The sequence below is a fragment of the Onychostoma macrolepis genome, chromosome 07 (assembly GCF_012432095.1).
Source record: "Onychostoma macrolepis isolate SWU-2019 chromosome 07, ASM1243209v1, whole genome shotgun sequence".
Lineage (NCBI taxonomy): Eukaryota > Metazoa > Chordata > Actinopteri > Cypriniformes > Cyprinidae > Onychostoma > Onychostoma macrolepis.
The window spans coordinates 8,942,481-8,966,684 of NC_081161.1; the positions used below are offsets into that span (position 1 = coordinate 8,942,481).

General features: G+C 36.8%; 3 protein-coding genes across 16 annotated transcripts in view; 2 read left to right on the forward strand and 1 right to left on the reverse strand.

The window, feature by feature from the left end:
* ano1a (anoctamin 1, calcium activated chloride channel a) overlaps window positions 1–1,924 on the forward strand; it is a 51,188-nt gene extending 49,264 nt beyond the window's left edge. For all 5 annotated transcript variants that reach the window (XM_058781363.1, XM_058781364.1, XM_058781360.1 and 2 more), the window contains one exon: window positions 226–1,924. In XM_058781363.1, the coding sequence (XP_058637346.1) occupies window positions 226–423 (198 nt within the window). In that variant the 3' untranslated portion in view covers window positions 424–1,924. The remainder of the gene's footprint in view (window positions 1–225) is intronic.
* A 542-nt stretch (window positions 1,925–2,466) lies between these two features.
* On the forward strand, window positions 2,467–6,540 carry fadd (Fas (tnfrsf6)-associated via death domain). Its single transcript, XM_058781365.1, has 2 exons — window positions 2,467–3,078; window positions 4,714–6,540. The coding sequence occupies exons 1-2, from the start codon at window positions 2,757–2,759 to the stop codon at window positions 4,992–4,994; spliced, it is 603 nt and encodes a 200-aa protein (XP_058637348.1). The 5' UTR covers window positions 2,467–2,756; the 3' UTR covers window positions 4,995–6,540.
* Window positions 6,541–6,888: 348 nt separating this feature from the next.
* pacsin3 (protein kinase C and casein kinase substrate in neurons 3) overlaps window positions 6,889–24,204 on the reverse strand; it is a 37,258-nt gene continuing 19,942 nt past the window's right edge. For 6 of the 10 annotated variants that reach the window (XM_058781762.1, XM_058781759.1, XM_058781760.1 and 3 more), the window contains 10 exons: window positions 22,870–22,970; window positions 21,899–22,055; window positions 21,064–21,299; window positions 20,720–20,875; window positions 19,860–20,035; window positions 16,337–16,457; window positions 15,078–15,208; window positions 14,001–14,054; window positions 11,891–12,051; window positions 6,889–8,085 (listed from right to left, as the gene is read on the reverse strand). In XM_058781762.1, the coding sequence (XP_058637745.1) occupies window positions 7,970–8,085; window positions 11,891–12,051; window positions 14,001–14,054; window positions 15,078–15,208; window positions 16,337–16,457; window positions 19,860–20,035; window positions 20,720–20,875; window positions 21,064–21,299; window positions 21,899–22,055; window positions 22,870–22,923 (1,362 nt within the window). In that variant the 5' untranslated portion in view covers window positions 22,924–22,970 and the 3' untranslated portion in view covers window positions 6,889–7,969. Of the gene's footprint in view, window positions 8,086–11,890; window positions 12,052–14,000; window positions 14,055–15,077; window positions 15,209–16,336; window positions 16,458–19,859; window positions 20,036–20,719; window positions 20,876–21,063; window positions 21,300–21,898; window positions 22,056–22,869; window positions 22,971–23,198; window positions 23,291–24,204 lie in introns of those variants that run through there. The other 4 variants (XM_058781764.1, XM_058781766.1, XM_058781767.1 and 1 more) reach the window with 4 other exon arrangements.

The window sequence follows — 24,204 nt, forward strand, 5'->3', positions numbered from 1 at the left end:
ACATCTTGACCTTGATATATACTTACAAATGCACTTTACAATTTAATACCGTTATTTTTTTCTGATTACAGTAAATAGACCTAATTGTGATGAAAATAATATTTAAAAAAAAAAGTTAAAAAAATTAGCTTCAATTTTATTTTAATTTTATTTTCCCTGTTTTTATTTTTATTTTTTAGAGTCACTCTAATACAAATGTCACTTCTCTCTTGTCTCTCTGTACAGAATGTGGTAATGCTGATGAGCGACTTTGTGGATTGGCTAATCCCAGACATTCCCAAGGACATTAGCGTTCAGATACACAAGGAGAGGAACCTCGTCGTTGAGCTGTTCATGAAAGAGGAACGAGGCAAGAAGTACAGGAATACCGTGGGTGACCCAAGCCCCCAGCCGCTCCGCTCGCGTCCCAGCTCACAAGCTTAGCCCAGCGCTCGCTCTGATCCCAGTGCTGCGAGGGAAGCAGTAACACGCTCCATCCAGGGCCTGTTCCTCACTCAGTCCAGCTCTGTGACCTGCTCAAGCAGAACCGAAAGCCTGTAGAGGACTGGCCTGTCCTGGAGGACCACTGCTGTAAGGATCAATGCTGTCACAAAGATTGTTACATGACTGCCGCCTCATTGGTATACCAGAAAAAAGTTACAACAAGAAAAAGATTTCTTTTTTTTCTTTTGCCTGTTACTGAATTAAACACTCTCTTGGATCTTTTTCTATCAGCTATATGCAATTTCTGCAGGTAGGTTTGTTTGGAAAGAGGGCTGTAGGGTTTGTATCGTTTTATCTGTTGACTGATGAATATTGTACGTAGTTTTTGTGAAGCATCGCTGCTTTAGCATTAATAGACAGCTAATGAGCATTTTATTTGAAACTACAGTGCTTTTATATTAATTTTAACATGAAAATGTAACGTTTAAGTTTTCGATATCGGTAGGATAGGATTGAACTGAACCAACTCGTTTTAAAGTGCTTTTTAAATTATTTAATATTTCATTCAGAATATTTCTGGTCAAGTGAATTAGCAACTATCAATATCATGCTGTTTCCTTTTTAGGCACTAATTAATTCTGTTCTATCACTGTAATGATTGTGTCTGTTTAGCCTTTAGCTGTCTATATATAAAATATAGACATAAAACACTGCAAATTAATCAAAATGACTACAATTCTCACTCTTGGTCTTTTTTTTAGTATTCTAGAATTTCTATTATATGCGGTGGAGTGCTTTTGACAGGATGTTGATTGATCTTGGAGATTTTTGGCAGCATGCAAGCGCTTGGTTTTTAGGTAGTGCATCTGAAAATGCTATCAAGCTGTGCTGAGGGTACGCTGTATATAAACCCATGACGTTCAAGAGGCCTTAATATTCATGAAAATGTCATATGGACAGATTTGTGTCTGCTTACCTGAATGTTTTCTCTCTCGTCATGATTTGTGATGTTCCAACCTTGATGAAATGGAAATGATGATGGAAACAATATATCTTGGTATGTTGCATGTGTCTTCCATTCACAGAAATTGTGTGTCTAAAAGCGTGACAAATAAAAGAATGGTTTTAATTGAAATTACTATAATATTAATATAAAATATGAATTCATTCTTAAGATATACAGTTTGGACATGTGGCAATGTTTTTCTTTTCCCTTTTTGTTTTTGATAAACTGAAATTATTACACAAAACTCTGTGTATTTCCTCTCTCTTTTTTTAAATATACATGCACCCCCCCTAAAAGCCCTTAGTTCTACTATAAATTTACAATGTAAACCCATTTTTAGACTGTTACATCATCCACATACTGTTTACCTCTGTGAAAGAAACCTTTAAATGTCTCATGTCATTATGGAGTTTGAGTGTCTCAAACTGCTAATGGGAGGTTATGACTGTACTTTTGCTTTAGAATTATGTTTCTCAAATAAATATGTCCTATACATTTGGTATGTATACATTTATTGACTCTTCTGTAGACCAGTCACATGTTGTTTGGAGATGAAACTCACGGAGTTCATATTTCCTGCTGTTTGTAGCCTGTTGTGTCCACAGAGTGCTCTACTTTGGGTTAAATAAAGGAGGAGCTATATAATAGGAAGTAGGTAACTTCAGTTCCCACCCTCGCGGTGTTGCGAAATTCGATTCATTTTGCGAGTCGATTCTTTTGAATCAGAACAATTAGTCATCAGTTGAATCATTTACATCTCTGGGAAAAATGCGAGTGTGTTTTAAAGCTGCTTATTTAAATAATAATAATAAAAAAATAACACACACCTCAGTTTCGTTTGTGTGTTGGTCATACAATCATAGCACAGTCCAGTGCTCTGCTGTTCGGCTATTACGTTATTTTTTCCCACAGTTCAGTCCAAATGAACTTGCTCAACAGCTCGAATCATTAGTTTTCAGACAAAATACGAATAAAAAGGCGTTTTAGTTCTGAATTCTTACAATCATTTTGGTACTACTTTTATAACTTTGAACCGCTAGCGTTAACGAGTCGAGAACCGCTCTCAGACCCGTTCAGTCCGGTTCTCGAATGAATCAGACCTGGTTCGTGAACCGGCAACAACGAAAAGTCTGGTTCAGAAGAACTTAAGTTGTTGGCGGTCGGGTGTCATTTTTGGTTTCTAGCTGACCCACCAAAGCAGTGGAGCTGGGGGTGACTTTTAGGACACAAGGCAGGCAGGCAGGGGCTTTTTACGATGCTTTGCTAACGTGCGAGAGCCGGAGCTGAAATCGAAAGCGAGAGATGCGGTAGTTACTGGAAGGTACTCATGTTAGCATTCAAACACATCATGGATAACAGCAAATTTAGAGCCATGTTACTAACGATCTCTGATAAACTTACTGAAGACAATGTGACAAATCTAAAGTTTTTGTGCCCGGAAATCGGGAAGAAAAAGCTTGAGAAAATCAACAAGGGGATTGATCTTTTCGAGTGCTTGATCGAAAGAGCCGCAATTGGGCCTGATAACACTGAACTTCTGCGAAGACATCTGAACCAGATCGGCCAGACAGTTCTTCTGAACATAATAGATGATTATGAGAGAGGAGTTACAGGAAGCCCTCCTGATGTACCAGACCCAGAAGCGCGAGGTTTGTATGCTTTTACTGAACACTTGCGTTTCATGTCACACTGAGGCTGTTCACTGACAGCAAAAAAAAGTGGATCATAGCTGCATAAATGCCTCTGATTTGTATGTGACATTTCTTGTTCTATGTGCTTTTTTAAACATGTATTATTCTGTGGTTTTGTACCGCTGTGTCACTGAGGCGATGTTTACTTTGTAGAGCTGGCTCATCCGTCTTATCGCTAGCATGTGAAATGCAAGCTAGCAAGCCGGTTTTAACATTTATTCCTTTACACGAACTTATATTTTAGTAGTAGGCTACTTTTTAAGTGCTATTGTGTAATCCAATAGTAGCCTAGCTTATCTTTTTTCACTAATATTTGTTTGTTAGATAGCCAGCCCTACTCATTAGATACTTACCATCCCAAAATGTTCCATTCTTCTGTTACACAACTGATAACAAATTGCTTATTTCTTCCCCCCTAGATTCTAATTATAGCTTAACTTTGTTGAAAAACCTGTTGTACACAGTCTACTACATGCTTTCTGTCGTCTGATTGAGAGTATGTACTTGTTTAATAAGTAAAAGGCCTTTAGGTCGTGGTACATGTCTTTTTGCTGTGAAATCTTTACTTTATTGTTATTATATTGAATTATATTGTTATTAAGATGAACATTTATTGGGCTGAAGCTGGTTTACTTATTGAAACAAACAAGGATAAAAAAAAAAACATGTTAAAATGTAAGTATCAAATATATTATCTTTTTTTTTTTGTACATCACTTAAGCTAATCGTTAATATATGAATTATGTATTTTGCCCCCATAATTAAAACTAGAGAGCTTTGATCATAAAACTAAGCATTTAAATATCATCTTGCTACGACATATCATTGGGAAATATAGAGTGACAACTGATATTTATATGCATTTTATGCAAGTAGTCTGGTATACTTTTATAGAAATGTTTTTTTTTTTTTTTTTTTTTAGAATTTTGTCTTACATTTTGGCCACATGAATAACAACATCTAGACCAAATAGCATATTTTGTTTTTTCAGCTTCAAGTATACTCATTATATCAAACTACATGGGCCATAAAAGCTTCTTTTTTTTCTTGCATATTTTGTTTAAAAAAAAGTTAGATTTTTACAGGGTTAAAGATGTACACAAAACTGGTGAAATGAAATGATTTTACTCACTAATCACTAAATGATTTTAAAATGTAAAACTGTATTGTGAAAATGTGTATTACGAGATCAGTCTATAGATGTGTGTAGTGTTTCTTTACAAAGTGGCCTGGCATGCATAATACAGTGGTTTTGGTCATTTTTGTGGATCCATGTGAACGAGGATCGTTTTAAACCTTTCAAAAACAGGAAGGAATAACGTTTTCCATTTTAGTATACCATTCCCTTGTAAACTTTACAACTGAACGAAGTATACAAATGTCATCACATTTAGTAACACAATATGAAACCAAAGTGGCATTTATTTGAAAGAAAGATGAACTGCAATATGCAATGAACTTCTTACATGGTTACTTTAGTGTCCAAATACAATACAAATCTGCCCTGCAGAGAACCACTCAAAGAGTTTTATTCAGATTCTAATCTAATTCAAATGCTTTCTGTATCTCTCCATTTTTTTTTTTTTTTTTTAGAAAAAATAAACATTGCAACTGAAGTAATTGTTGAACATTTGGGTAAAAAGTGGCGTCAATTTGGAAGAAAGCTTGGACTTCAGGACACTCAGCTGGAAGGCATACAGGAGAAGCACAGCCGTGACCTGGAGGAGCAGGTGAGGGAGCTCATCAAACAGTGGATGAAGATGAGGAGAGAAAACGCCAGAGTGGAGGATCTCATTAAAGCTCTGCGGGACTGCAAACAGAACCTCACTGCTGATCTTGTGGAGAAAAACCTCAAAGAGCTCGGTGCGCATTGAAAATCACCATCATTCTATTATGAAACGACAGATTTCTGAGATTAATAATGTGAATTTCTTTATGAAGAGCCGATGATCAGAATTCAATTGTGTTTACAGATCTTTTTGAATTAATTGTACACAGCTTTGTTAAATATTGATTGGATGAAATGTGTTCGATAATATATTTTACATTTGTAATGATATGATCTTAGACATATTATTCTCATTCACCTTTGCAAAACAAGGATTTTTCCGTTTTTGGTGAACATACTCCTAAAACAACACTGTTCTTCTGTTTGCTGATTTTGTCAAAGGAATAAAGGGACTATGATGTGGGATTGATCGCTGTACCTCATAACAGGCCTTTCAACTGTTTGATAAAGCACATTTGGAGTCATAACTTTTTCTTATTCTATACTTCATGGTATAGAAATGCTAAATCCCAAGATTTAAATACGGTAGTGTACAGATTGAAGTTCATTTCTCAGAAGAGTTCAGTGCTCACCGTCAAGCTGCCTCACAGAGGCATGTGTTCAACATGTTTCAGCATGGCACGTCTCCTCAGCTCCACCAGAAAGATTTCTGGAGATTGCATTATTTGGGAACTGTTTATTTTGACTCTTGTCCCAGTTGTACAGGTGGTTTCCCAAAAGCAGCCTAAATGGCTTGTATAGGGAACACTACAGTCTGCTTAAGGTTTGGATTACACTACATTTAAAAAAAAAATCTGAATAAATATTAAAACTAGGAATCATGCATATGCTGAAAACATCCTCATACGCTAAACAACTGAACACAACAAACTCGCACAGAAGCACAAGTCGTTGCTGGGAGACAAATGAAAACAATAAATATTTTAAAACAGGCTTGAAATGTTATGTTTGATATTCTCCGACTGGAGAAGTCCAACAACAACCAAAAAAAAAATCAGAATCTGTCCATCATAAACATGATTTTCAGTGAAATCTGTCAACTCAGACGGTCCAAAAGCTGTAGACTGGCTCTGACTTTTGGCAACTAGCTTTGACTCCAATAATTCATTCAGCGTTTAGGTTTATGATGCTTTTGGGCTGAGCTCAAATTTATTATGGTTCCTAAACACTGTTCATGCAAGAGTACTTCATAGATTTTATGATGCTGTTGACCAGTGACGTGTACGTCTATGCACGTGCACAGCAATGGTAATCTTTAATATCTAGAATTACAATAAATTTGGTAGTAACCCCTAAATTTTAAAATGCAACAAAATTTGCAATGCAGCAGTTTGAGCTCCATTGCCTTCTCCTTTTAAAAATTATATGGTTATTTTAGTATAGAAGATTTTTTATAAATACCACCATCCATGTTTTTTTACCACGATTCACCTATCACCTTTCAACTTTTTACGATTTATTTTTGCAGTCCAAATACTTCTAGAAGTGGATTATTAATATGAGGTCATAAAAATGGCATGCATAATTATAAAATATTTAGAAAATAAAAATGTAAAATTGTTTTTGATAGTTGTAATACTGCATGGCTACTTGAAATGTCACATCAGCTACCCCGTAACCACCTGATGATATTTGCAAAATAACAGTGAAAATGTTTTATTCTAAAAATTTTGCAATATTTTGAAAAAAAAAAAAAAACCTGAGGAGAACCAAATTAAGAGTACACTCTTAAAAATAAAGGTGCTTCACAATACCATAGAAGAAACTTTCTCTAAATAGTTCCATAAAGAACCTTTAATACTTGAAGCTTTCGGTTTCACAAAAGGTTCTTTGTGGCGAAAAATGGTTCTTTAGATTATAAAAAGGTAAGCGAGAGATGGTTCTTTAAAGAACCTTTGACTGAATGGTTCTTCTAATCTATGGCATCGCTGTGAAGAACCTTTTAAGCACCTTTGTTTTTACCTTACAAACCACAAAACTCCTTGAAACAAAACTTTAATGAAATGATTTAAGACCATTAATGTAAAACTTCATGTTTAAGCAGCATCACAGCCACTGTACAACAATAAGAATCTCATTCACTTTTATTTGGTATTTTTACATTGATTAGTATTGGCTGTTACAGTAGTTTCATGTAAAACCATGTTCACAGTGGGGCACATTGGAGGCAGAACATGTGGAAATGGAAATATTTCCCATGAGCACTCACACACACGCACCTTATGAAGACCACAAGAAGTCCAGAGGTTTTGCCCGTTCTCTTATATCATCTCTCATTTGACAACAGAAACTTTCCAGCGCTCCAAATAAAAACAAAAGGATAAATTAAAAAAAGTAAAACAATCCCACCGAAAAGATTTTAGAATCTCCTCCCAAATCCTTTGACAAGAATCAAAGACTCGAGATTCCAAAGGGCGACTAAGAGAATCTGCCCATTGATAGTTTGTGTATTATAAATCCATATATCTTTGTGAACACATAAAGGTAAATATGCAATGAAGAATCCTTCAGTTCTGAACTACAGCCAAAGAAATGTTCAGTTTAACTAGAACAATCTAACGTATTACACAAAATATCAACACACTAACATGCTGCTCATGAAAGATTTGCAAAACCTGAATATATAAAGTCAGCGTAGATTTGATCAAATACTTAACTTAACTGAAACATTAATGATTATCTATCAAAACAAATCCAACAGTGGCGACGTTTTCCGCACGTTTTCCTGTGAACAAAGTGATTCAGACATACAAATTGTCCATTCAGCCGCGTGCTACATTAATAGCTGTGTTGTGAACGTCTGTGGCATTTTACAATAAAGGCACTGATCTTTCAATAAGCACAAGGACAAAAGGGGGACTAGCTAATCTCAAAGTCCTCTAGCGTGTCAGCGAAAACAAAGAATAAAACACTGAGCTGCGCATCCCTCTCTGATCTCCTTGTGTATCGTGGCATTCAATCCATCATGCAGATGCGTGGCTGTGTATTCGACACAGCTGCCGTAGTTCCTCACGGCTGCCACAGTGAAGGTGTGGGTCTCGTCCAGAGCGGAGCGGCTGATCAAGATGTGATGACTTGGACGTAGTTAGCAGGGTAGAGGCCCATTTCTCCGCTGACCAGCTGTCCTTTACACCAGCCCTGCTCGTCCTCCTCACCCAGCTTCATTAACTCTTCACCTGTACGACACAAACATGCATTTCATAATACCTTATAATGCCTTACTTTTCAATGAGACATATGCATAGGATAAGATAAAACCAGTTATAACCACAAAATCAATCCAGCAGCCCAGCTATATATACACACTGTATACCATAACTAGATATAAGAAACATTGTACATAGGACAATGATGCCTCAACCCCCTTCAAAGGTGGTTTTCATTTTAGGAAAAGCCAGAAGTGGTAGGTCACCTGGGCGGTTGGAGGTTCTGCACTCTGATGTGATGAAGCCATCAATCACAAGTTGCCTATAGCAGTGGTTGGTTTTGTCATATTGCATCTCTCATCTCAATGTTCATATTACATGGCTGGATTTTTATTTTTATTTTTCTTGTTATTATTATTTATTTATTTTATTTTTTTAGAGAGCCCTCGCATCTGTACCATACTGTAATATAAATGGCGATTTCTTTTAACTGCTAGAAGTCAATATTAAATGATATGCTCACACATTTCCACTATTCTTACATTTAAATTTGATACATTTAAAATTTATATTACATTTGCAATAATCTAATACTTATTTTAAATTGCTAATGCTTTATTAATAGTTTAATTTAATCTTTAACAAATCTGAAAATTAATTTGCATATTTCATATTGCACAACACCACCATTTAGTTTGATTTCTTTTTCTTTTTTTTCTTCTTTTTAAATTCAGCAAGAATGTATTAAATTGATCAGGTGTTAGGCAGCGAAGACGTTTATAATTTTACAAAATATTTCCATTTCAAATAAATGCTGTTGCTTGCTAGTCATCAAACAATCATTTAAAAAGTATCACTTTTTAAATAAAATATTTGGCAGTACAACCATTTTCAACACTGATAATAATAAGAAATGTTTCTTGAGCAGCAAATGAAAGTATATTAGAATGATTTCTGAAGGATCATGTGACACTGAAGACTGGAGTAATGATGCTGAAAATTCAGCTTTTCCGTCACAGGAATAAATTACATTTTAAAATACACTCAAACCTTGTGGGGTACATTATAATGTTTTATACTACGGGCCCGTTGAATGCTTGACTCTGATTGGCTGACGAACGTTCTAAGGTGTGCAATTATTTTCAGGGAAACGCACAGCGAACGTAGTTCCAGGCAGCTCTTGACTGCATTACATGACCATATCACTTCGCCAAATGATTTCTGTTATTTCAAAGGTCTTACAACATCAAAATAACCAAAACCCACAAGGACACTGGCCAAATAAATAAATATAGTAAACAATATGATAAAAACGACAGATCACGTCCATGTTTTTGCCACAAAATTAAGCTTTATTATGTACGGAAAGCACATACTCTATCTCTCCCGCTCTCTCTCCCTTACAGACCGCACACACACACACACACTAGCATACATCAGGCTAATGTTGTTAGCGCTACTCTGACGATTTTATCAGTAAACGACTTAAACTACATGACTTCTCACAAGCGAGGTAACAACAACGGCGCTGTTTGTGAACAAAAGGAACTAAAAGTTTAACTATAACTAGAGACATTGCTGCCGAACACTATTGAGAGACGCACAGAGGTAATCTCTCTCTCATAACTTACTTATTAACTGTATTAACTGCATTAATCTGTTATCAACGGCTCAAGCCTCCGTTACTAGGTTTAAAATGGTGTTTTGGAATTAGCAACAGAGGCGTTGGATGAGATGCGGAATAATCCTACTCACAACAGCGATTTAAGTAGAAAAACCGGACGAATGCCTTGAATTATATCATCTGATCGATGTCTCGAGGTGTGGCAACCGTAGTATAAGCAGAATAATTCGGGTGTGCATTATTTGTCTAATAATTCAACGGCCCGTCGTCAATTATTCCTTACATAATGTGTTTTAGCATTCTTTTTTTAAAACAAAATTAAAAATTCTAAAATTTAATTTTACCATCGGACATTTATGGGTTTATACAGTCATGCAAATAATTACAGGCTTACTGATACTGGACAGAATTTTAATATTAGTGAATGCCTAATGATCACTTCAGCCTAATGGCTCCAGACTGGGCTGTGCATGAGTGTGTGAAGTCAAGCCTTGCAGAGTCAACATACAGTTTCGCAAGTGCTGCGGTGATGTCAACTTTTCTTTGTTTCACACACCCTCGTGCCTGTACGGACACATCCAGCATAAACCAGGTTTCAAGCTCAATTTCTCTCCATGAACCTACACACTTAAAAATAAAAACCAATGAAAAATTCTAGTGTGTATTCAGGGAACTTTAATATTCAACTGCCTCAAAAACCTTTTCCTTTACGCAGGTTTGCTGGAGGAACAATGAAAAAAAAAAAAAAAAAAAAAAAAAAAAAAAAACTTACTTTGAACCAATTTTCACTGTGAAACTGATTTCACAAATAATTACAGAGAAATGACAAGTAACATTGAATTAAATGTGAAATTAAGGTTTTTTAACAATTAACAATTTATAGTTCATGTAGGAACTTAATGGTACACAGTGTTTTTCTGTCATTAAAGAAAGTTTCACACAAGGAATAAGTAATAGTGAACTTAAAACATTAGCTTTTGCATCATGCTACATCCACACCACTAGGTGTCAGTATAAATCCAGGATCACTGTGATATCGGGCAATGCAACAAACACAAATACTGAGTACACCTTTAAATCTACTTGACTTGAGTGAAGAAAAAAAAAACTCCACTAAATGACCACCAGGTGTCACTCTTGGCATGTCTGCTATTGCACATTTTGTTAGAGCTGCTGGCTGGCACGATGAATTTTGGCAGTGTCTTGTGTTCATAAATAGCCTGAATGAATCCTTTAAGCTTTATATAATATTTAAGGCATGCATGCTGATTTAAAAACCCTCCAGGTGGATCCTGGGACCTGCTCGTCTATCCAGTTAAGCTCTACTCTAGCAAACGAGACCAAATGAGATTGTTTCATTATTCTTGCCCTGGCCATTTAGTTCTGACCTTGAGATTTGATTTACCCTCATTCTACATTACTCCAATGTGCCTGCTTCACAGCTTCCTGCAGCACAAACACTAATGCTAGATAATGTTGGTCTGCTGGCTAGATTAGAGTCGGTCGTCACCTAAACTCAGACTAAGCTGGATCCAAAGGACCTCGAGCCAATCAGAGTGGAGGGCTCTGCTTTAACACTGCCCTAACTGATGCCATTTAGTGACTTTTAAATTCAGATAATTCATTACATGCAGGGATCAGCTGATCATCCATGGAAACTACTGATTTATTAGGAAACCTGATGTGAACTTTACTCTGAAGCGAAAACTGGGAAACGATAAAAACAAGGTCAAAGGTTAACATTTTTGTGAATTTAGATTACTTTTTTCACTGGAAGCAAACATCTTCGAGTGTAACAGCTCATATCAGTTTAACAAGTGTTTAAAACCATTCTTTGCCCATTTTGTTTTGTTGCTTCCATTTTTGAAAATTCTAGCAAGCCATGTTGGAAATGAGTACATTTGTGTTTTGTGTCAGTCCACTAGTTCCAAAGCAGTTTCATGGGTTTTGTCTAAATGTGAGGAAGCAGTCTCAAATAAACCCATGTAACATGTAGGTTTTAATCACACACATGCGCACATGCTTAAATTGACAAACCCTATTTCATTTCATCCTTTCCACAATGCCTTTTTAAATAACTGCACTACCATGCACAGCAAGGCATTGAAAGAGCAAGGACGAGCAAAGAAATGGGGTTTGATCAATCCACAAGCCGCAGCCATGTGTATGTTCATGTGTGTGGCATTAATAAGCATTAGTAGGGATTAATACCTGCTTTAAAGCTCAGCTCGTCAGCCTCCTGCCCTGTGTAATCATACAGCGCTTTAACACGAACCCCGACTACCTTCTCCTCCTCGTCCACCCCGTTGGCTGCGATGTATTTTTTGGGGCTCTCTTCATCAGACCAGTCCGAGGAGTAGTCTTTACCCGCCCTGTTTGAAAAAAAGGAATTAGAAAACTGAACAAATTCATGGACGAATCATTTTAATAGAAATTGGAAGACTGGTAGCTTGCTAATCAGGTGACAGATGATAGTTCAGCTAAAAACATTTGAAACGTTTCAAATTTATAAAAGGAATTACATTTGATTTCATTTTTATTATCTGTGGCATGCTGTGGATTATCACAGAAATTAATTTCAATGTTCTTCAAAAATCACACTTACAGTCATGCGCAAACAGTTGAAGTCTTAAGCCCAAAGTACATTTTGGTTAGCGTATGCACACAGTGCGCATGTAAATTTTATCCAACTCATGATTGAATTGCTGAGTGGAAGGAGAAGATCAGGGTTGCCAGGTCTGTGTAACAAAACCAGCCCAATTGGTACTCGAAACTAGCTCAATAGACCATTCGCAAAGACCTGCCCCCTTTCGTTATGTTATTAGTCTATTGCACAACAGTGGTTTTTGGTTACTGCTAACAGGAAGAGAAAGCACCTTCCTTTTGTCTGCTGCATCAAATGCAACAAGGTGAGGTCAGAAAAGTTATGCGTGTGGAAATTGGCATTAGAACAAGATCAGAGTGGTCAAAAAGTTGCCGATGGGAAAAAACATCTCTTATTCTTTGTGCGAGGGAGACAGAATATTGTTAGAGTGCGCCTGAAAAATCGTTCCTGACCAGACCTCAAGATGGAAAAACAACAAACCACTGAAGATGCAACAAATACAGGCGCCTATGCTGATGAGCTTGTGTGAGGGTTAAGAGATTGCCACTGGAGAAATAGTGCAGACACTGGATAAGGATGAAAAGTTTTACATTTCAACAGCATGTGTTGACTGCCTGTGTTCTGTGCATACGATCAAATAGAAAACCTTTTGAAAGCCTATGCATTCGGCTGTATGCATACGCCAAAAGTCTGTGTCATAACTGAAGTTTACTTTGGGCTTAAGGAACAAGACAATCCAGAGGGCTTAAAAAGCAGATATTTGCAGGTAGTGTTTTTGTTAAAGCACTCTTCCATACTAAAATGTGGTATTTTTGCAATAATGGTGTCTAAATTGTACTTTCAGAGGTGGAGCTACTTTTCCAGGTCAATGAACTTCTGGTTATCCATCTCCAATATATTTCCACTGGGTGGATTTCACTGTACATAAACTATGTGGTATCAACATGTAACACTGTTTAAGTTTCGTGACAATACTTTCCAAACGGTGTACGGTTTATCTCAGAGTAACGTCTTGCCCCAGAGATGCTGTCAATAGAGCTCAACTTGTACTGAACCCGGAACATTACACTATTTTTCTTTGAGTAAATATTGAAGGAAAGCAGTACTAGAAACAAAGATACATACTGATTTTCAAAGAGGAGACTGCAAGGAGCAAATAAAAGGTGTAATTGTTAAAAACTTGATTTAAGCATACTGCTCGGAACAATTTTTAGCTTAGAACTAATGTTCACAAATGATTGGCTCAGACAAGGGACTGGGATCAAATGGGTTCATTTGATTCATCTTAATAGCAAAAAAAAAAAAAAAAAAAAAGTACATAATGCTAATAGATCTCAAAATATTCTTGTCTTGAAGATCTGGTTGGCTCTGTTCCACAACCTAGCTATTTGCTGCCTACATAGGCAACTGCCTTCTAAGACATACAGTGGGGAAAAAAAATTATTTGATCCCCTGCTGATTTTGTACGTTTACTCACTGACAAAGAAATGATCAGTCTATAATTTTAATGGTAGGTTTATTTGAACAGTGAGAGATAGAACAACAACAAAACAATCCAGAAAGGGGATCAAATACTTTTGTAACAACATTTGTGTAAGGAATGTATCCATGATTCCTTATAATACTGTCTAGGTAGGCTGCTAACTAGGTTTTAGAACAGAGCTCTTGTTTGTACTCCGAGAGAGGAGGTCAATAAAAAAAGAAAGTTGCACTGACACTCCCGGTGCATAGCCACTTAGGTTCTCGTAATAGCCATCCGCCTCAAGCCACCTGTGGGTTTAAGAGTCAACAGAGACCAGACTAATAAGCAGGAAGCTGCAGAAGGCCACATTTAATACTGCAATTTAATAGGCATTCTCCTGTGTGCCTGTGTTCCCTGTGAGAGAGATTCAGATACAACACACAAACATGAGCCATCTAAAGTATATGTACCAGACCTTCTCAGGTCTTTCCAGGTACTTCATTTAGCGAATACCCTTGACCTCCCTTGATCCTGTGTTAACATGCTACCCTTAACACACACACAAACAGTTTAAATACGCTGACTCAGTGCTAATTGGTGTAGTTGGTTCTATAAGCAGTGAGTGAAGCCTTCAGGGAAGAACTGTTGCCAGGATAATTAAAAACAAACAAAAAAAAAAAACAATAGCGACCCTCCACTTCTAAATACAACACTGTAATTAAAAGTTTGATTATTATTGTAGCAGAATATGAAACGCAAGAATCTGGGTATCTATATGTGGTGGCTGACAAATGTAAATTTTTCAAATATTGTGTGAATTGAGGAAATATTGTTTTCATGTTGCACCAATTTTGTGCACACCTTATCGGATATCATTAAATTGTAAAGTCATTATATTGGCCACCAATCACTCTGCTCTCCAGATCAGTATTGATTTAAAAAAAATTATTATTATTATTTTTTTTATAAATATGCATTTGTTAGATCAATTGCTAAAATCTCATCGGTCACCATTTTTAAATCAACTTTCTTTCCCCCCCTCACAGAACTGAACTGTAAAAAGGGGCCAAAATTTTAAATTTAAAGGTCCAAAAACTAAACTTGATTGAGGGTTAAATGTATTCATTAATATATAATTAAACAATTTTATTACAGGGTTTAAATATAAATGATTAAATATTATTATAAAATATTAAATTATTTTACATTTTTCATTTAAAACAAAAAAACAACTTCACTTTACATTTCAAATTTCAATGCAAAAATAATTATAAAATATATAAATATTTTCTTTGTGCATGAGAATATGATCATGCAGTAGTCAGATGTACCTCGTAGTTTCCTGTGGAGTCTTCGGGGGTTCGTCTCCCGCTGAGACAATATTAGTCAGAGTGACCACGTCATCAGAACGACTGTTTCGGTCTCTTCGACTGATGGATCGGTTTGCTTCTGGTGACCACTCCTGTTAAAACATGAAATGTGAAAATCCATCATTTACATGTAACTAATTTGTGTTATACTCACTACCTTCCATTGCTATCATGTTTAGATTTAAACAATGTATTTAAAAATAATAATAATAACCTTATATATTATTTAAATAATATAATGTGTGCACGCATATATATGCAAATTTTACAGGATTTTGTGTTTGGGTTTTACAAGCAATAAGAAATGACAATGCAATAAAAAGTCATTTACATTATACTCTCACTGCATTATTTCACACCCAGTTTTCCCTTCTAATAAAACACAAGTTCAAAACAAAAAAATACTGTGTGTGTGTGTGTGTGTGTGTGTGTGCGCATGTGTGTTAATCCATCCCAGTAAATAACTTTGCCTTAAAGCAGAACAAGAATACAGATCAGTCACACAATGTGACTGTGACATAACAGCACTTATATTCAGTGTCACATGTGGGACCATCATCCAGTCAGCCTTCCATCACTGTGCAGAGAGAGCGAGTCTGTGCCTTTTTACAGCCATACAAAGGACTCCAGTGTGCTGGCAGAACAGGGGGGATGCCAGAAGATTCCTCTGGAGGTGTCACTTACCTGGGCAAACCTGACTAAAAGCCTAGTTTTAGCTCTGTGACTGCTATTCACTCTCCTACTGCTCAATTAAACATTCACACCATAGAGGATTTCTAAATTTCAGACACTCAGATTCCATGACACATCTGTACACACACGTTTTCGTATGTACAAACCTCATTTACACAAATGGAGATGCTCACACTGCCACCGTGTTTCTGTGTGTTTGTGTTGTGGGGAGGGCTGGGAAGGAAGGGGGAAGGATTGCCATTAGGGAGAGGGATCCGACATTCCAGAACCCACTCATGGGCCGTGCAAAGACAACAGCTCATTCACGCTCAGCCCATTAGAAATTCACCACCAGTGGAGCCCGGGGCCCAAAACAGCTCTATGGTTGACGACTCCACAGCAGTGTTTTGGTTCAGAAATTCTGTATCTTTTCTAAGCAAATGTTAGCATTTATGTTTGTAGTCTGGTCTGCGTGCTTCCTGGCATTCTGTGATGTAGCAAATATTCGAAACAAAACAGCATTTTGCAGAGAGGAGAACATACTATACCTCAAACTGGGGCCAATTCATGCTCATGCCGGGGCCATGGGTGTTCCTCCACCACCTTAGGTCCTCCGCATCATTGGCTGCGTTGATGGTCTGGCTGAGGTCTCGGTACAGGCCTTTAAATCTGCATGGGGATTTTCCACATACTCTATCAGGACAGGTTTTATTCATGCACAAGGAAGTGTATGTTTAAAAAAAATACAGCCAACATCAACTTTAAATGATGGTTGTTGCTAAGACAAACATCGCTATTACTATTGATCATACCTTTAAAGCAACTAACGCAGAAATATTTTTAGACATATCCTGCATAGTGTCAAAGAAAAAAAAAGGTACCATTCAGGATACAACAGTTTAAGAGACAACTTTGTACATTACCTCATATTAGTACCTTGTTGTAGTAGACATATATTTACTTAAATGGGAAATACACCAATGGCAAGACAAGCTTTTAATAGAACATGGGTATTTATGCAGCAGAAATGTGATTTCTTTGTTTTAAATTAGTGTTACATGACTAGAGAAGAGAGGAAAATGGTTGTCATTAGAAAAAAAAAAGTAAAAAAAAAAAAAAAAAGTAGTATACATTATCAAAATATAAAACTTCCAATTTCTTACTGATCATGCAAATGTGCAAACAAGTTTAAAATATACCCCTGTGATTTAAAAATGAGGAAAGACTCAATTTGTGTAAATATGTTATACATAAATACAATGTACAGACATCACATGCATTTCAATGGGATTAAACAGCTCCCCCTTTTGCAGCAGATTTAGTCTACAAATAACTGGCAGTCATGACCTAAAAATGTTTGGCTCATTTTGAGTTATTCTGAATGGATTGATGAATCAGTGAGTTGCTGATTTGAGAACTGCTGCAATCAGACCAGTTAGATTCACAAATGAAGAGTTCAGGGCGATTTGTAAAACCGTGTCAACGTGTTCATTGCTCTTGCGTTTCAGAGGAAGCGATTTCTACAGTGCAAAATAACAAGGAACAATTTGTTTTTATAAAACGAAGCAGACTGTGCTGTAAAAGGTATGATATTATGCTCTGGGATGTAATGGAGTAAAACAATGTTTCCCAAAACAAAAATACTCTGATAAAGCACAGACACTTGAACATTTTGCTCAAGTACAGTAACAAAGTAAAAATACTTTGCTACTGTCCACCACGGCTAATGACATTGTATTTGTAACAATACAAATCTGGTTGAAAATCTGAATACTTATCCTTTTAGGTACTACTATGAACCTTTTAGGTGTAAAAGTACAAAAAGATACCCTTTTGAGTGTCCTGCCCAGTGACAAGCTGTTGTACCCCTATAGGTACAACTTTTGCACATTATTTTCCTGAAAGTGCACCAGAGGAGGAAAATGAGCCATATATACTTGGGATGGGCTTAGACCCTAGTGGCCGCATAGTAACATGCTAAAACCACCCACTATACCCTTGTATCCTGTTGATGAGTTTTGTTAGGACAAGCACTTCTTTATTTAAAAAAAAAAAAAAAAAATTAAAAATCTAGTTTTCAGTTTCATAACCACTGCTAACAGAACAAACATCAAGTACCTTGGAAATACAAAGAATGAGGGAGGGATAAAGTAAACACAAAGATTCCTTTACATGAAACTAAGCTATATATGATTACCACGAAGCTCAGCACCAGCCCTGCAATTACAGCTCAACAAAAGTAAACAATTGTGCAAAACTGCAGAGACAGGTTTGAAGGGTGTTGTTTTTGTTGCTATTCCGAACATGTAGCTCCACGCTGCTTAAGCGAACACCGAAACAAAACGAAAGGAGGTATTTGTTCACGGATTAAAAAACAAAAGGATACATGAAGTTACCCTAGCTTTCAGCTCTTTTGAAATGACCCTGGTTAATGGTCAACGACATGCTCAGAATTCCTCATTAAGTAAATATAATGATAACAGAGAGCCTGGAAAAACAAATAAGCACTTAGTAATGGTTAACATTCTTCATTTATTTCAGTTTTTAGCTATGAGACACATAAATGACCAGAAACTATTTAAAGAGCCTGAGGTTACTGAAATTGCTGATATAAATCTGAACTTGACATGGAGTTAAGTTTGAGATAAAGTTCCCGATTTTGCTCATATCATTTTTAATTGAACATCTCTAAACTGTCAAAATCTGTGCCTGTCAATCTCTCAGTGGCTCAGTTTCAAACTCTAGCAAGCCACCCAACTAGACAGCATTTGTAGACTGCTCAAACCAATTGGAAGCTTCAAATCTTCATGGACAAACTCAGCTAAAATAAACCAGCTAACCCGTAAGTACATTATTCTGTCCAATTCTAAAAAGTACCAATGAAAATATCTATTCCTATTAAAAATAGGAAAAAGCAGTTCCAGAATGCACTGCATCAATCTCAGTGAACAAAATTGGTTGCATTTTATTTTACAGTTTGTGCACTTCCCTGTACTTACAGTGTACTTACCTAAGAAAGTACTGATAATATAACTACATGGGTTAGGGTTAGGTTTAGGGATAGGTTCAGGGTAAGTACCTAGTTATTTTCCCCTTATTGTAATTATTATAACAACAAGTACATAGTATGTACATGTGGAACAGGACTGTAAAATAAAGTGCTACCATTAAAAAAATATATATATATTAATCCAAGTTGCCAGACAGAGAAATCTTCATAAATTATATTAATTCAAACAGTACACTCAATGAAAACAATTTATTGTAATAAAAATATTTTACTACAAATATTTGTATTTTACCCAATATTTGTTTTTTTATGATTATCAGTGGCTTGTTTAGCTCAAGCAACATTGCTAACTCTGTAGGTCTTAGTCAGGGTAGATGCTATTTTTAATTTTACAATAAAACAAAGCTATGAGGGATAGACTCAGTCTTTGCAATGGCACGCACTGTATTAATGTCCAATAGCACATGTAGTTTTCAAAACTCAACTTTCAGAACTGTTTTATAGGGATTTGTCTACTGAAATTTTTTTGGAAAGATGTATCATCAGCTAAACAATTGCCATGTTGTTAAACAACAGTACAATCCATTTAATACACTGTACTGTACAGCCTTGTTTTTGAGTGTCAGAAAAGAAACTTGGCTATGGAAACTGCCTTCTAAATACCTTGTTTTGGTCAAATTCTAGAAGTACCTTCTTGCTTCTAATCTACTACTATATCCCAGAATGCACTGTGACAAGCCAGTGAGAATTATTAGCCAAGAAGTTGGTTAAAGTCAAGGAAAATGCAGATTATTAATATCCGCATACTATATTAAATACTAAAACATACTGATTGAAAATACTGTAAATCTAATTAAAAATAATATCACATTGTGTGTACTACATATTTATTATGCATAGTAAAGAGTCATTAGCAGCATTAGACTCTACTCTAAAATCATTGAAGCACTGTTTGTGTGGTGCATGTGATTTGTTGCCGATGAGTTTCAAATCAAATATTTTGATTAGTATGCTGTCCTAGAAGATAAGTGTCTAGTAGACAGTGAAGCAGAGAGACTAACCCATCATTGCTGGAGAGGTCCATGTGCTGGTGTATGTCCTGTAGCACTTCTTTAAAAAAGCAAAGCCTATTTTTTTCTGCCTCCTGTGTGATTTCAAACACTTGCTCCATGTCTTCCATGTAACGTGGGTTACAGCGATTCAGCTCGTCCAGGGCTCTCTCATAACGCTCCTTAGCCTGAGGGAAAATGTCCAAACAAAAGTGCAAGTTCATGGGACAGAGTCATGGGACACGGTTACAAGGTCATTTCCAAAGATCATAATTTCCTGTTCAGAATACATCTAATGGACCAGTGCATATTCACAATGTTTGGACTGAGAGTTGTTCAGTGTGAAAAAGCAAGCTGTACCACTTTCTTCATTTATGAGTCACTTTGTATCAAAGCATGAAATGCAAATGTACTAATATGAATTTCATGACTGTCTATAAAACAGACAATAAAGTCTGCTTTTATAAATTATTGAAAAATGAAAGCAAAATCCTTTTAAAGACATAAAATCGGGGGATGTTTCCCTTTGAGGAGACAGGAACTGCAGGAATTATATTTTTGTGAATGAAACTACACATTCAACAACATGTTATTCACACCCATAACTTTGCATTGTCACAACAAGTCCATAGACTTCATCACAGGGACCTTACTATTGGCATCAGCAACAAGCAAGTCTCGTCTTGTCTAAGTTTAAGGAAATTCTGTCATTTGAATCCCCACCCATCTCCTTCAGACTAGACATGGACAGTTGCAGACAAGCTAATATAGTAATTACCAACGTAATTGGAAAAAAATAAAGACTTAATAAAATGACTATAATCCTTAATAAAAGTGAAAAACTGTTGTGTCTGTGCTTTTTCTCATGCTACCTTCTCTGCCTCTTGGGTACATTTCTCCAAGCGATCTGTGAACTTGCGGACCTCATCTTGGGATTTGGTGGGGTCAGCCTTGGCATGAGTTTCACGGGTCAATGCCGTGCGCTCTTCCTTCCGGGATTGGTGATAACTCTTTTTGGTAGACTCCACCTACCGCAGAGAAGATATTTACACAACCATACTATTTACTCATAACGAAATACACTAAGTGCACACATGATTCTCTTTAAACATTAAAAGCATAAACATTAACAAAAACAAAACAACATTCCTTTGTCATTGTTTAATAGATGAAATCCATACTAATGGCTTTGCATTCTGCACAGGAGGAGACTCACATCCTTCAGTTTTCGGACCCAGGGTTTCTGGGCCTTGCGGAAGCCTTCGTCGGCGTCTTTGGTCTCACGGAATCCACCAATCATTTGCTTGTGGAAGGCATCCTTCTGCCAGTTTCTAATCTTTTCGCTGTCCTCAACAACCAGTTTCTCTTTTAGTTCCATATGGATCTCACTCAGTCTGTCTGCCGCATTCATGAAAGCATGCCAGGCCTTTTCCAGAGTCCCATACTGTGGGCCTGCAGGACAGAAATCAAAATTTAGCTTTATCTGTCAGCTCAAAACACTGTATAACTGCATAAAAGCCCAAGTCTACTGTATAATAATTGTAGGTCTGTGTGTCTGCCCCTTTAAGGTCACGTGGTCTGGTTAGTGAATATGTGGCCAGCCTGAGGCTCTCGCTGGGAGGTAATCCATTCATATCCTCGACTTTTCTTAAGGTCAATACAAGATAGTGTGGTTTGTTTAAACTGCATACATTAACAGTTTATTTTTCAAATCAAATTAAGGATTTACTTTTCTTGCTGTTATTTTTGCAAGTGCTCAAAACAAGTCCATGTATGCAAATAGTGTAGTCAAAACAGAGTATTTCCAATATACCAATATACACTGGTTGCTAAAGGAACGATGAATGATATAAAGCGATAGATCACTGACACATGACATAACTCCATATTACCCTTTCATACCTTCTTTTCCCCAAACTTAGAAACTACTGTGCAACTATTAAGGGTTTGACAGAAGAACTTAGCTCATGGGAAAAGAATGTGTTGATGTAACTGTAGAGGGATGCACCTACTTAAGGAGGATGAATGATGAGACTCAAAGTCATGCTCACCTTTCTCCACAACACCCCTCCATTTCCTGGCCCAGTCATTCAGCTGCTGGGAATAGCCCTTCTCAATCTTGGCCCGCTCCTGGAAGCAGCTGACCAGCTCATTGCATAGTTTGTAGCCATCGTCAATGCGCTTCACCGTCCTCTTGTAGTTCCCAGGCTGACAAACGAAAGTCAAGTTAAGAGTCATTCCATTTCTAAATCTGACTGATCCGGTTCTCAAGTTTAACTCACTGACTCAATGATCTTGTCACAACAGTTAACAGCAAGGATTATCAGTGAATAAGTACATTGCAGTTCAATAAATGTTAAATGTAAGATTTTCAAATTAGATTCATTATGACTCTAGTTTCTGCAACTTACATAACCCAAAATGAAATTAAACAAAACAAATGGCTAATGACTAATCTTTATATTGTTACAGTTTTATACAATGTCAATTGACCAATACATTTGATATAACTTTGTACACCTGATTGTGGCATAAAATTGATACTATATTATAAGCTTTTTTCCCCATGCGCATCTTTCAATTGCAGGCAGTTGTATATGCTAAATACATAATGATGCAAAACAATAAGCAGCGTTTGTTAGATTAGGGGAGCAACATCTTACATAGTGGCACAATCTCCCCCATTCTCCCCTAAATTACTCTCTGTATTTCAGTGACAAGACTGATGGCAAAATAAACATTTCACTTTCACTTCACCATCTAAAAGCTCTTCACATCTGTTAGTTTTCTCCAAGGCAAGTACAGACTTGATCCAAGCATGCTTGAAGAAACGGTGTAGAAGGGGTACAACTATTACAAATCTCGCCAGGGGCGGAAACCTCTTAGAAAGCTCATGGAAATGTCGGATCTGCAGGGATCCGTTCCTGTAGTCTCCAACTCCCTGGCTGGACGCCACAGTATGTGGCCCATTCTGCAAGGATGATCTGTATGCATATGTGCATTTGCGGTTGGGGATACTTACCTCCCAGAAGCTTTCCCAGCTCCCAACGTCTTGCAGATCACCGTTGGAAGACATTTTGGGGTCACCCTTGCAGCACGGAATGATGGCGGCTGTCTGTTAAACTGCAAAGAGCAAGACATGAAATCAAATAGAGCCAACAACTGTAGTCAGTAACAGCAAAACTGTGCCATAAATTAAAACAACCAAAGACAGCAGTCTTGTCAGAGAAGAAACTAGTTTATCCAGTCTCTGCTCTACATGGCACAGGCCCTCAAGTTCAAACCAAAAAACTAAGCAAAGGCAATTCAAAATATATTCCATAAACATTTCACTACGGTCTTGCCAGCAACCTGTTGTGACCCGACACTCCTTGGCCTCTACAGTTAAGACATCTGCCCAAGCACAGTAATCCTGTATTCCAATTCAAAGAAGCAGCCAGCGTAGGCCAGTCTCACTTCTGAGCAGCTTCGTGTCTGCCTAAGGCAACCTAGGTAAGGCAGAAGCTTTTCTGCCCCAGTCTGGGTGGAGTCACACACACACAAAAAAATAAAAAGATGCCACAGTCACCCAGGTCCTCCCACTAATTTGTTTCTGGTTGAATGTTGAGAATACTACCAAAAATAAAGGTTCTTAATTGGCAATGATGGTTCCATAAAGAACCTTTTAACATCCACAGAACCTTTCCATTGCACATAGGATTCCTTATAGTGGAAGAAAGACCTTTAGATCATTAAAATGTTCTTTACACTAAGAACAAAAATGGTACTTTTAAGAACTGTTCACTGAAAGGTTCTCTGGAGAACCCAAAATGGTTCTTCTATGGCTATGCCATTGCTGCATAAATAAAGGTTCCTGAAGTGGGGGTTTCACATTATACTCTTTAAAAAAAAAAAAAAAAAAAAAAAAAAGGTTCCAAAAGGGGATTTTCACAGTGATGCCATATCGAAGAACCAGTTTTGGTTTCCCAAAAAAACCTTTCAGTGAACAGTTCTTGTAAGAACCTTTTTTTTTTTTAGTGTGAAGAACATTTTTATAATCTGAAGAACCTTTTTTTTTTAATGTAAAGAAAGAAAAAAAAAAAAAAAAAAGTTCCATGGATGGTAACGGTTCTTAGTGGCACTGATGCCAATAAAGAACCTTTATTTTTAAAGAGTGTAGAGAGGTATTTGACCTGGGTAGTAGCCACCATGGCGATCTCTTTAGAACTAAATGTTGCATTCGTACTGCTGGTATAGGAACTCTGAAGTGACATAAGCTGGCTGACAGCATGTTACATTCAACAATGTCAATCACTTAATGTCAATAACGTCAGTCCATCTATTTCTGTTTTCCGTATCCGTGGATTACGTATATGTA

Bases quoted from the DNA above. Each gene is read 5' to 3' on its own strand.
- fadd (XM_058781365.1), top strand. From the start codon at position 2,757: ATGTTAGCATTCAAACACATCATGGATAACAGCAAATTTAGAGCCATG. The intron at 3,079-4,713 runs GTTTGTATGCTT...TTTTTTTTTTAG, and splicing joins ACCAGACCCAGAAGCGCGAG to AAAAAATAAACATTGCAACT.